At 46.2% G+C, this 12,205-nt stretch overlaps 1 protein-coding gene across 1 annotated transcript in view; it reads right to left on the reverse strand.

Moving 5' to 3' along the window:
* The window catches only part of LOC139259807 (uridine phosphorylase 2-like), a 55,191-nt gene that overhangs the window by 31,265 nt on the left and 11,721 nt on the right, over positions 1-12,205 (reverse strand). Inside the window, exon 3 of the mRNA XM_070875604.1 lies at positions 11,670-11,828. Coding sequence (XP_070731705.1) covers positions 11,670-11,828 — 159 coding nt within the window. The remainder of the gene's footprint in view (positions 1-11,669; positions 11,829-12,205) is intronic.

Consider the following 12,205-nt stretch of genomic DNA (forward strand, 5'->3'; position numbering starts at 1 on the left):
ACGAAATGATGCCCTCTCGTTGCAGCCTGTCCAGCTCGATCTACACCCTCTCTCTCATCATGTATGGTCCCGCTCTTGCCTTGTGATGGATGGGTCGCGCTCCCGGAATCAAGTGGATCTGCATTTTTGCTCTTAGAAACTTCCCGATGCCCGGTTCAAACAGCGAGGGGAACTTGTTTAGGACCTGGGCAAATGAAGTGTTGTCGACGGACGAGAGCGCTCGGACATCATCCTAGCTCCAGCGTATCTTTCTCAGCCAGCACCTGCCGAACAACGTGGGGCCACCGCCCAGTACCACCGAGTGGTAAATTGTGTACCGCTCCATCGTAGGAGACGTTTGCAGTAGCACTGCCGATTATGGGAATCAGTTCGTTTGTGTACGTTCTCAGCTTGTTACGAATGGGGGTCAGAACTGGCCTTGAGGCCTTGCTGCACCACAATTTATCGAAAGTAATTTTGCTCATTATGGACTGCCTCGCTCCCGTGTCCAGCTCCATTGACACTGGAAGTCCATTTAATTCAACCTTCAACATTATCGGGGACATTTGGTGGTAAATGTGTGTACCCTATATACCTCTGCCTCCTCAGTCTGAGGCTCTGGTTCATCGTGATCCACCGTGGATTTGTCCTCCTCTGCAACATGGTAGTTTGCAGGATTAGCAGGGTTTGCAGCTCGCCTGCACATACGTTGGAAGTGTCCCATTGTTCCAAAGCCCTTGCAAACGTATCCTTTGAAGCGACATGAATGGAAACGATGATCACCCCCACAGCGCCAACAAGGTGTTAATGGCCTTGCATTCACCACCCTTGATGGTGGGCTCTGAGTCACCTGCGGACGTGCAGCTGCAGGCATGTAAGTTCTGCCCTGTACATTACGATTCGAAAACAACATTACTTTGTTCACAGTACTTGCAACAGCACTCGAGTGCTGAGAGATTTGTTTGGTATTGTCACTGGTGGCGATAAACGCCTGGGCTATCGCTCTGGCTTTACTCAAGGTTGGGGTCTCTACAATCAAAAGTTTGTGAAGTATTACTTCATAGCCAATGCCAAGTACAAAGAAGTCCCTGAGCATGTACTCTAAGTGTCCTTCAAATTCGCAATGTCCTGCAAGGCACCTTAGCTCGGCAACATAGCTCGCCACTTTCTGGCCTTCAGATCTCTTTTACATCAGAATGCTTTCCTTCGGATTTAGATGCTCCCGGACCAGTGTGCACAAATCATTGTATGACTTCTCTGTGGGTTTTGCTAGAGCGAGCAGATTTTTCATGAGGCCATACGTTGGTGCCCCGCAAATGGTGAGGAGGATCGCCCTTCGTTTGGCAGCGTTCGCTTCTCCTTCCAGCTCGTTGGCCATGAAGTATTGGTCAAGTCGCTCCACGAAGGTTTCCCAATCATCTCCTCTCAAAAATTTCTCCAGGGTGCCCACGGTTCTCTGATTGTGGGATCCCTTGGGATGCCAGGGGATGAGCCCTCTGGTGGTTAAAGATGTTATTTACAGATTTACATATATAACACTATCATTCTTCGTGGTCCTTCAAACGAGCCTGCTGCCTGCGCTGTGTGAGTCTACTCATGCCACCCTGCCCCCTCCTCTGCTGCATTTGTCTGTTCTGTTATGTTTTGCAGAACTTGAGGCCAACCCTGACGAGGCTGAAGCTGATGCAGAAGAAGATTCAGACGCAGATGAGCCTGAAGAGAACATCTTCCAATCCCACCTTCCCAGACCAAGAGCATGGGGGTGAGGGGAAGGGGGAGGGGGAGATGATGGATGAAGCCCACACTGCTGTACTCTCTCTGGAGGAGGTACAGGTTCCACCCATTGAGGTGCCAGGCCCTTTCCTGAGTGGTACGAGGGTTGGGGCATTCCATGTTTTCTCACAGTCCGAGGCTGGGAATTCCAGTGGGATGCAGCGAGGCACACCCAGGGCCCCACCATCTGAGGCTGCAGGTTCCAGTGGGAAGCAGTGAGGCACACCCAGATCACCATTGTCTGAGGCTGCGGCTCGCACTGGGATGCAGCGAGGCACGCCCAGGGCCCCACCGTCCGAGAATGCGGGTCCCAGTGGGATACAGCGAGCTACACCCAGGTTGAGGAGGGGAAGGAGTGCTCGACAGCGCTCTCCTGAGGTGCAGGATTTAAGAGATATGGTTCAGATGATGACAATGAGTGCGGAGAGCATTGACCTTACATGATCACTCCTGGACACCATCAGTGGGGTGGATGATGAGGTATCAGGACTGTCGGGACAAGTAACAACACTCTCACGCGAAATGGGAACACTGTCCGGGATCATGAGAGAGGGAATATCGCAGGCAGCTATACAATGTCGGTGCACGTGAGGGAGGGAATATCGCAGGCAGCTGACACAATGTCGGTGCACATAAGAACATAAGATATAGAAACAGGAGTAAGGCATACGGCCCCTCGAACCTGCTCTGCCATTCAATAAGATCATGGCTGATATGATCATGGACTCAGCTCCACTTCCCTGCCCGTTTCCCATAACCCCTTATCCCCTTATCGTTTAAGAAACTGTCTATTTCTGTCTTAAAAGTTTGTAAGTGATCTTAAAGTTTTTAAGTGATCTTAAGAGTTTGTAATTGATCTTAACTGAAAACTTTAAAGTTTGATACTAGAATATTTTTATTAAAGTTAAGCACAAAAAAGTGTTTGTAAAACTTTTGAATAAAATATATTTTAAATTATCACTGAATCATTTCCATTATTTGTTTCATTATTAACACAACTTTTTGATGTAAAAAAGAATAATTTCCATTATTTGTTCCATTAACACAACACAACAGATCCAAACAGTGAACATGGTCCATTTGGAATAGTTGCCACTGAGCCTTCAAGCAGCAAAGCAAGGGATGGTTTTCTCGACCAATATGTCGAGAAATCAACTAGAGAGCAGGCTATCCTAGACTGGGCTTTGTGTAATGAGAGAGGATTAATTAGCAATCTTGTCATGTGAGGCCCCTTGGGGAAGAGTGACCATAATATGGTAGAATTCTTCATTAAGATGGAGAGTGACACAGTTAATTCAGAGACTAGCATCCTGAACTTAAAGAAAGGTAACTTCGATGGTATGAGACGTGAATTGGCTAGGATGGACTGGCGAATGATACTTAAAGGGTTGACGGTGGATAGGCAATGGCAGACATTTAAGGATCACATGGATGAAATACAACAATTGTACATCCCTGTCTGGCGTAAAAATAAAGCGGGGAAGGTGGCTCAAACGTGGCTAACAAGGGAAATTAGGGACAGTGTTAAGTCCAAGGAAGAGGCATATAAATTGGCCAGAAAAAGCAACAAACCTGAGAACTGGGAGAAATTTAGAATTCAGCAGAGGAGGACAAAGGGTTTAATTAGGAGGGGGAAAATCGAGTATGAGAGTAAGCTTGCAGGGAACATAAAAACTGACTGCAGAAGCTTCTATAGATATGTGAAGAGAAGAAGATTAGTGAAGACAAATGCAGTCAGAAACAGGTGAATTTATAATGGGGAACAAAGAAATAGCAGACCAATTGAACAATACTTCACTAAGGAAGAAACAAATAACCTTCTGGAAATACTATGGGACCGAGGGTCTAGCGAGAAGGAGGAACTGAAGGATATGCTTATTAGTCAGGAAATTGTGTAAGGGAAATTGATGGGATTGAAGGCCAATAAATCCCCAGGGCCTGGTAGTCTGCATCCCAGAGTACTTAAGGAAGTGGCCCTAGAAATAGTGAATGCATTGGTGGTCATTTTCCAACATTCTATAGACTCTGGATCAGTTCCTATGGATTGGAGGGTAGCTAATGTAACCCCACTTTTTTAAAAAAAAAGGAGGGAGAGAGAAAATAGGGAATTATAGACCGGTTAGCTTGACATCGGTAGTGGGGAAAATGTTGGAATCAATGATTAAAGATGTAATAGCAGAGCATTTGGAAAGCAGTGATAGTATCGGTCCAAGTCAGCATGGATTTATGAAAGGGAAATCATGCTTGACAAATCTTCTAGAATTTTTTGAGGATGTAACTAATAGAGTGGACAAGGGAGAACCATTGGATGTGGTGTATTTGGACTTTCAAAAGGCTTTTGACAAGGTCCCACACAAAAGATTAGTGTGCAAAATTAAAGCACATGGTATTGGGGGCTAATGTATTGACGTGGATAGAGAACTGGTTGGTAGACAGGAAGCAAAGAGTTGGAATAAATGGGTCTTTTTCAGAATGGCAGGCAGTGACTAGTTGGGTTCCACAAGGTTCAGTGCTGGGACCCCAGCTATTTACAATATACATTAATGATTTAGACAAAGGAATTGAATGTAATATCTCCAAGTTTGCAGATGATACTAAGCTGGGTGGCAATGTGACCTGTGAGGAGGATGCTAAGAAGCTGCAGAGTGACTTGGACAGATTAGGTGAGTGGGCAAATGCATGGCAGATGCAGTATAATGTAGATAAATATGAGGTTAGCCACTTTGGTGGCAAAAACAGGAAGGCAGAATATTATCTGAATGGTGACAGATTAGGAAAAGGGGAGGTGCAACAAAACCTGGGTGCCATGGTACATCAGTCATTGAAAGTTGGCATGCAAGTACAGCAGGCGGTGAAGAAGGCAAATGGCATGTTGGCCTTCATAGTGAAAGGATTTGAGTATAGGAGCAGGGAGGTCTTACTGCAGTTGTACAGGGCCTTGGTGAGGCCACACCTTGAATATTGTGTACAGCTTTGGTCTCCTAATCTGAGGAAGGGCATTCTTACTATCGAGGGAGTGCAGCGAAGGTTCACCAGACTGATTCCCGGGATGGCAGGACTGACATATGAAGAAAGACTGGATCGACTAGGCTTATATTCACTGGAATTTAGAAGAATGAGAGGGGATCTCATAGAAATATATAAGATTCTGACGGGATTGGACAGGTTAAATGCAGGAAGAATGTTCCCGATGTTGGGGAAGTCCAGAACCAGGGGTCACAGTCTAAGAATAAGGGGTAAGCAATTTAGGACCGAGATGAGGAGAAACGTCTTCACTCAGAGAATGTGAACCTGTGGAATTCTCTACCACAGAAAGTTGTTGAGGCCAGTTTGTTAGATATATTCAAAAGGGAGTACTGAAGTTGCATGATCAGATTGGTGGTGCAGGCTCGAAGAGCCGAATGGCCTACTCCTGCACCTATTTTCTATGTTTCAAAGTACCACCCCACCACCAACCCAACCTTTCCTCACCGGGCTCGTGGATTGGCTGGCAGAATTGGTCCCTCGCCCGGACACAGGGGCTTGGCAAGCACCACCCCCTCCCCACCCCAGGGCTTCTTTTGATGCTGCTGCATAGTGTAATGGTTCTCATCCCTTCAGTTCAGCTTCTAGCCCTGAGCCCCTGTGTCTGGGCGAGGGAACGATTCTGCTGACCCTCGAGCCCAGTTTGGAGACTTTCGGTGATGGCGTGGCATTTAAAAAAAAATCCAAAATGAAATAATTGCATCAGACTTCCATTTTCTGCGTATTATGTTTTCAAAAAATTAAGCTTCATGATGCATATTTGTGTGTTCTTGACTCCCTCCAAACCTTCGCCGAAAAACAATGGCGTCTTTCTGCGCTGATTTTTTAATGTGCGCTTGTTTTTCCTAAGTGCCCAGGGGGTTTTTGGGAGTGGTCACATACGCCGTCCTAGGAAAAATGTAAGTTGGCCAAACTTGCATAAATGTGGAAAAACTGGCGCAGACATCAGGTCGCAAAAAAACCCCGAACCTAATAAAATGGTATCTAACTGAGTGCATAATTTTGGGGAATCTTGGATATTTTAATTTATGCCAAAAAAAGCGGCGCGCGCCAAAAAATTGGGGAAAATTGTGCCCGGACTAGTCTTAGTCATGCTACTGGTTGGGAGAGTCAAGGAAGTATAGCGCAAATTCTTTCTCACAGGGAAAGCTGTTATGCACATCCCAATCTAGCTGATGCAAGCACAGTTTTGGGAAAAGCCTGTGAGCATGTCTCAAGTGCTGAGGTCAGGAAATAAAAATTAAAACATGGTGGATGAATTTGCTTTCGGCATCTCCTGTCCTGCTGCTGTATCTTCAGCAAAAGTTTGAGAGAAACCCTGTTTATGCACGTAAATAGGGTTTGCACTGAACGTTTGGCAAAATTACTTCAGCGACACAGGACAACCACCAATCTCTAGTACATTACACTACTAATAATAGACAAGGTGCATTGTCATTTTTTTTTGCAAAAATTAAGAGAATATATACATCATTAAAAATCTTGAGTACCCTCACACTTTCTGTCCACAAACCTTATTTCCTGTTGTGATTTTTGGTAATAGTTTTATGCCAATATTTAACATTGAAACTGTCAACGTGAACATTTAATGATGATATTTCCCCATGTAAACAATTGCTTGCCATGGTAGGGTGATGAACCAATCAAGTCACTCAGAATGCTTTTTGAAAAGTTTTTTTGTCTATGACCAGTAACTGAAATTTCTAATGTTCAAAATAAGGTTTTAGACAAAATGAAAAATGCATATATATTTATAAGACTGTCAAGCAATTAAAATTGAATTGCGATTAATCTCACGATTAAACGTTTGAATCATGGTTTTAATCACATTTAATTGATACAATTACTCATCCATCTCTTTCAAGTTTGTTTTATACATATAATAAAAATGTAAACTTAAAAACCAAGCTCTGCTAAATTGTATCGCTGAACTGAGCTACAATGTGAAAGAGGCATCTAAAGCCTGCTGCATGCTATTAATTACATCACAAATCAGCATGTTTAAAACAAATAATTTATTTTAAACCTTAATCTTCACATTGATGAAGATGAACCTGCGTACCATGGGCTGGAGCCATCCCAGGAATATGATCATTGTATAAACAATGTAATAAAGGTTCTGCAACATCTGTTCTGCGTCTACGATACAATTTCCTGCAACAGGCAATTTTCTATCAAACTGAGGATGCCCTCTCCTCCCCCCCGTATACCAGTCTCCCAGATCCCAGGACTGCTCCAGTGATTCCTGATTCCAGATTTTAATTCCTCAACACCAATGCTCCAAAACACTGGTGGTCTCTCCAAGTGCTTCCAGACACGAGGACTCCAGAAAAGTAATGCGAGATTCTGGGATTCCAATCCACTACTGCCAAATCCAGGGGCCCTGTTCCTGTGCTCCTAGATCCCACCGCATCCTCCAATGCTGATAAATCAGTGGTCCTGATAATACTACATTGCATAACACCCTCATTCTTATGAAAAATATCTTCCAACTCACCATGAGCAGTGCCATGGGTTTTACATCTCCGAACCCATACTGCTATTTAACCATAGATAATGAAGTAAAATCAAAGTATATAAAAATAAAGACAGAATGTATTACTTTAAAATGTGAAAGGAGTTACAGCGTGGTTCAATTCATATATCTGAAAATTGAACCCGCCAATCTGCACTTTTTATCCAAGTAATATCTCCTTCTTTATCTTGGTGTCCATTTGGTGTATGCCACTGTGGCTGAAACAGTGAGTCATTTTTTGTTCTACATTAAAGGCACTATGGGCCCAAGTTTCCACATGATTTGCGCCTGGTTTTTAGGAGCAACTAGTGGAGAACGGACTATCTTAGAAATCGCAATTCTCCACATTTTTTTTTCTGCAGTTTTAGTCAGGTAGAACAGTTCTACTTTGGAACAGAATTTTTTCTTCAAAAGGAGGCGTGTCCGGCCACTGACGCCTGATTTCAAAGTTTCCACAGTGAAAACGTACTCCAAACTAAAGTAGAATGGAGCAAGTGAAGATTTTTATAGAACTGAAAAAACTTGTTCTACACATTAAAAAATCAGGCGCAGGTTACAAATTAGGCGTCCAGAACGAGGTGGGGGGGAGGGAAGTCATTAAATTCTACAATAAATCCTTATTTATACTTCTACAAATATTATACAAATAAATCCAACCTGAATAAACATTTATAAGCAAAGAAAAGATTAAATAAACCATCTTCCTACCTGTGTGAAAGTGCTTCAGCCAGGGAGAATGCTGCAGCAAGCCTCACAAAACGAGGCAGCCGTTCCCGAAGGCAGGCGGGCGGGAAGGAGGGAACCGACCCGACCGAACGCGGGGGTGGGGGGGGTGAGGAAGCCGTTCCAGACGGCGAGCAACCGAACGCAGGGGGGGGGAGGAGAAGCCGTTCCAGATGGCGGGCGAGCGAGCGGGCGGGCGGGAGGGACCCAACCGACCGACCGAACGCAGCGGGGGGGGGGGGGGGAGGGGGGGGTAGGAAGCCGTTCCGAGCGGGGGGAGTGCGGGCCCGACCGACCGAACGCAGCGGGGGGAGGGGGGGGTAGGAAGCCGTTCCGAGCGGGGGGAGTGCGGGCCCGACCGACCGAACGCAGCGGGGGGAGGGGGGGGTAGGAAGCCGTTCCGAGCGGGGGGAGTGCGGGCCCGACCGACCGAACGCAGCGGGGGGGGGGGGGGGGGGGAGGGGAGGAAGCCGTTCCGAGCGGGGGGAGTGCGGGCCCGACCGACCGAACGCAGCGGGGGGAGGGGGGGGTAGGAAGCCGTTCCGAGCGGGGGGAGGGGGGGGGAGTGCGGGCCCGACCGACCGAACGCAGCGGGGGGAGGGGGGGGTAGGAAGCCGTTCCGAGCGGGGGGAGGGGGGGGAGGGGGGGCCCGACCGACCGAACGCAGCGGGGGGGGGGGGGGGGGGGGGAGGGGAGGAAGCCATTCCAGACGGCGGGAGGGAGGGAGGGAAGGACAGAAGGCTGCGGGAAGCCTCAGAAATTGAGGAGCTATTTCCCGACGGCAAAAGGGGGAGGTCGTCGGGAAACGGCTGCCTCAACTTTCTGAGGCTTCCTGCACTCTTCTCACTGCTGCAAGAAGCCTCAGTGCTGATGTGCTGATGGCAATGTGCTTTTATTAAAACATTTTCAAACATCTACAAAGAACTACAAAAATGGCCGAGTGCCAATGTTTTTTTCACACTGCGCGTACACGAACGCTCCAACGCGCACGCGCAGCGTTGCCGGCAGGAAAAAAACTAATTTAAATAGTACCCGCCCCTTCCCACTTACAAAATCGGCGCGAGTGTAGGCTCCGCTCCCCTGGGCGCCGTGCCAAACAGACAAGGAGCTGCAGAACGCTCCAGAATCGCGATTTTTTTTTCTGGCGCCATTCTAGGCGCGAAAAACGGCGCCCAGTTTTTTATCGTGTGGAAACTTGGGCCCTTTATAACTGCAAGTTGTAGTCTTCCACAACTAACCCTCACACTGCACTCTGGTTAAGAATCATAGAATCATAGAAATTTACAGCTCAGAAGGAGACCATTTCGGCGCATCGTGGCAACCAAGAGCTTTCCAGCCTAATCCGACTTTCCAGCTCTAGGTCCTAGCCCTTTAAGGGCTCTACCATCCTTTCAGGCACTGAGTTCCAGACCCCCACCACCCTCTGGGTAAAGAAACCTCCCCTCATATCTCTATACCTCCCCCCAATTAATTTAACCTATGCCCCGTGGTTGTTGATCTCTCCACCAAGGGAAACAGGTCCTTCCTATCCACTCTATCCAGGCCCCTCATAATTTTATGCACCTCAATCAGATCTCCCCTCAGCCTCCTCTGTTCCCAAGAAAACAAACTCAGCATCTCCAATCTGTCCTCATAGCCAAAATTCTCCAGTCTGGACAACATTCTTGTAAATCTGCTCTGCATCCTTTCCAGTGCAATCACATCTTTCCTGTAATGTGACCAGAACTGCACACAGTACTCCAGCTGTGGCCGAACCAGTGTTTTATACAGTTCCAAGCATAACCTCCTTGCTCTTGTATTCCTTGCCTCGGCTAATAAAGGCAAGTATTCCCTATGCCTTCTGAACCACCTTATCCACCTGGCCTGCCACTTTCAAGGCTCTGTGGACATAGAAACATAGAAAACAGGAGCAATAGTAGGCCATTTGACCCTTCGAGTCTACACCGCCATTTAATATGATCATGGCTGATCCTCTATCTTAATACCATATTCCCGCTTTTTCCCCATACACCTTGATGCCTTTTGTTTCTAGAAATCTATCTATCTCCCTCTTAAATATATTCAGTGACTTGGCCTCCACAACCTTCTGTGGTAGAGAATTCCACAGATTCACCACCCTCTGAGTGAAAAGATTTCTCCTCATCTCGGTCCTAAATTTCCTACCCCGTATCCTGAGACTGTGACTCCTTGTTCTAGATGTTGTGTCCTTAGATGCTCTAATAATGACTCCACAAGGCAATGTGTTGTACTTGAACTGTAGTGACCTTAGTCCTTTATTTGCTAACTCCAGAGTGAGGATCACACCTGGTGGCCTGCCTTTTATACTAGGCCAGGCACACCCGTACAGGTAACCTACAAGTCTCCCACTGCTGTGCCCTCTGGTGGCACACCTTGTGACAGTACCAACAGTAGCCATGTAGGATACATGACACTAGACTTTTCAGCCAGGTGAAACATCCTCCCCCACATGCAGTCTATCCAACCCAGTCAGAATTTTATACGTTTCAATGAGATCCCCTCTCATTCTTCTAAACTCTAGTGAATACAGACATGCACTCCAAGGTCCCTTTGTTCCTCACACTTTTCAGTGTCATACCATTTAATGTGTATTCCCTTGCCTTGTTAGACATTGTTAAGGACAGCTCTCACTCATCATCTTACATCATTATCCAGTCCCCTCACAGCAATTACTTACAATACAACCCTAAAACGCCTCTCTCCACTTTAACAGCCTCATACTCCCACATCTCTTCACTTTTCCCACACCACTTGGTGCACAGTCTTCAACTGCTAGCTTTATTGAGAATTCACTCAATCTTCTTGTAAGACAAATTGGCACAATGCCCATCAACGGCTGTTCACTGGATGCGATAACTGCACCTTTAAACCCCGCATCCTAGGTTACTGACTGAGCACTTACACTGTCGCCCTAGCATCTCTTTGAAACACCACGCAGCCATTGCCTTCCATCCCCTTCTCTGTCTCCTAAACCCCAAAGTGGTGATGCTCACCCAATCTTGGCTTTTTCTCCCCTTTCCTGTAGATCCACCGGAGCAAAGGGCAGCACAGAAGGAGAAAGATAATGATGGTGATGTAGATAATGATTGGGACCATGCTATCAGGAGTCGCAACTGCATGATACTGCCATCTCAAAAAAGCATAAAAAATAGGTGCCCGGAGGGAATGCCATACTTGCTCCTGTGATGCCCGAACTGTATTAATGGGAGTTGGAAAAGCTGCTAGTGGCCTGACCCTGAGAGTCTAAAGATGAGTCTGAAGCAAGTGCTGGTATCTGTAGACAGAATGTTTTAAAAAAAACTTTTCAAAATAATTTCCTACCTGCAGAAATGTGAATTGAAAGATCTCCAGCCTTTTATGTTTCAAGAACTCCTCACATCTGTCTTGAACAGGTAATGGTAACTGCTGCACCTCACTGGAATGTGTCCAACTTATCCTGGGTGCAGCAGTGTCCAGCTTCATCACTGGCTCTTACTTTGACCTATTCAAATGAGGCTAGTGGTAATTTGGTGACCAGATTGTGGGGAGCTGCAGACACATGAGGAAACTCGGGAAAAGCTGCTTTAACGTGGAAGTTGGTGGAAATGGCAAGGAAATTCACCCGCACAATCTATTCTGTAATACCCTGTATACTTACACTTATGGACAAAACAGGGCCAGTTTTGTACATGTTGTATCTGTCAGTTCCTGCACAAATATCCGAAATGTCACTGCCATCTCCATTTAATCCAAGTTCCATCTGCATGAGCTGTGCAAAAGCTTTCATCCGGTTTGCACTGCCTCCCACACAAACAAACTGAAAAATACAGAGCAAAATTTCAGATTTTAAATTAAGTCTTTAACTCCACTTATAATTTCCTAAAGTCAGTGGCACTGCCTGAATGGTGATTTTACCGCCAGGCAGTAATCACAACTTCAAACTGCCAAATTTAGTTCTACCGCCCAAAGATGAGAGAGCAGCACTAAAAATGGCATTGCACATTCACCCTCGGGCACCAATGGAGTGGTAGCTCAGGAGGCCTACTGAATTTCCAGACGGTAGGCTGCCGGCATACAAGTTGAAAAAACTGAAAAAATAGTTCCCAAAAACTTCTCTGACCCACACCCACACTTCCCCCCTGGTGCCATTAATACACAAATGCTGAAAAAAATTAAAGTTAACAACTTATCTTG

This window comes from Pristiophorus japonicus, chromosome 3 (assembly GCF_044704955.1).
Source record: "Pristiophorus japonicus isolate sPriJap1 chromosome 3, sPriJap1.hap1, whole genome shotgun sequence".
In the NCBI taxonomy this organism is placed as follows: Eukaryota; Metazoa; Chordata; class Chondrichthyes; family Pristiophoridae; genus Pristiophorus; species Pristiophorus japonicus.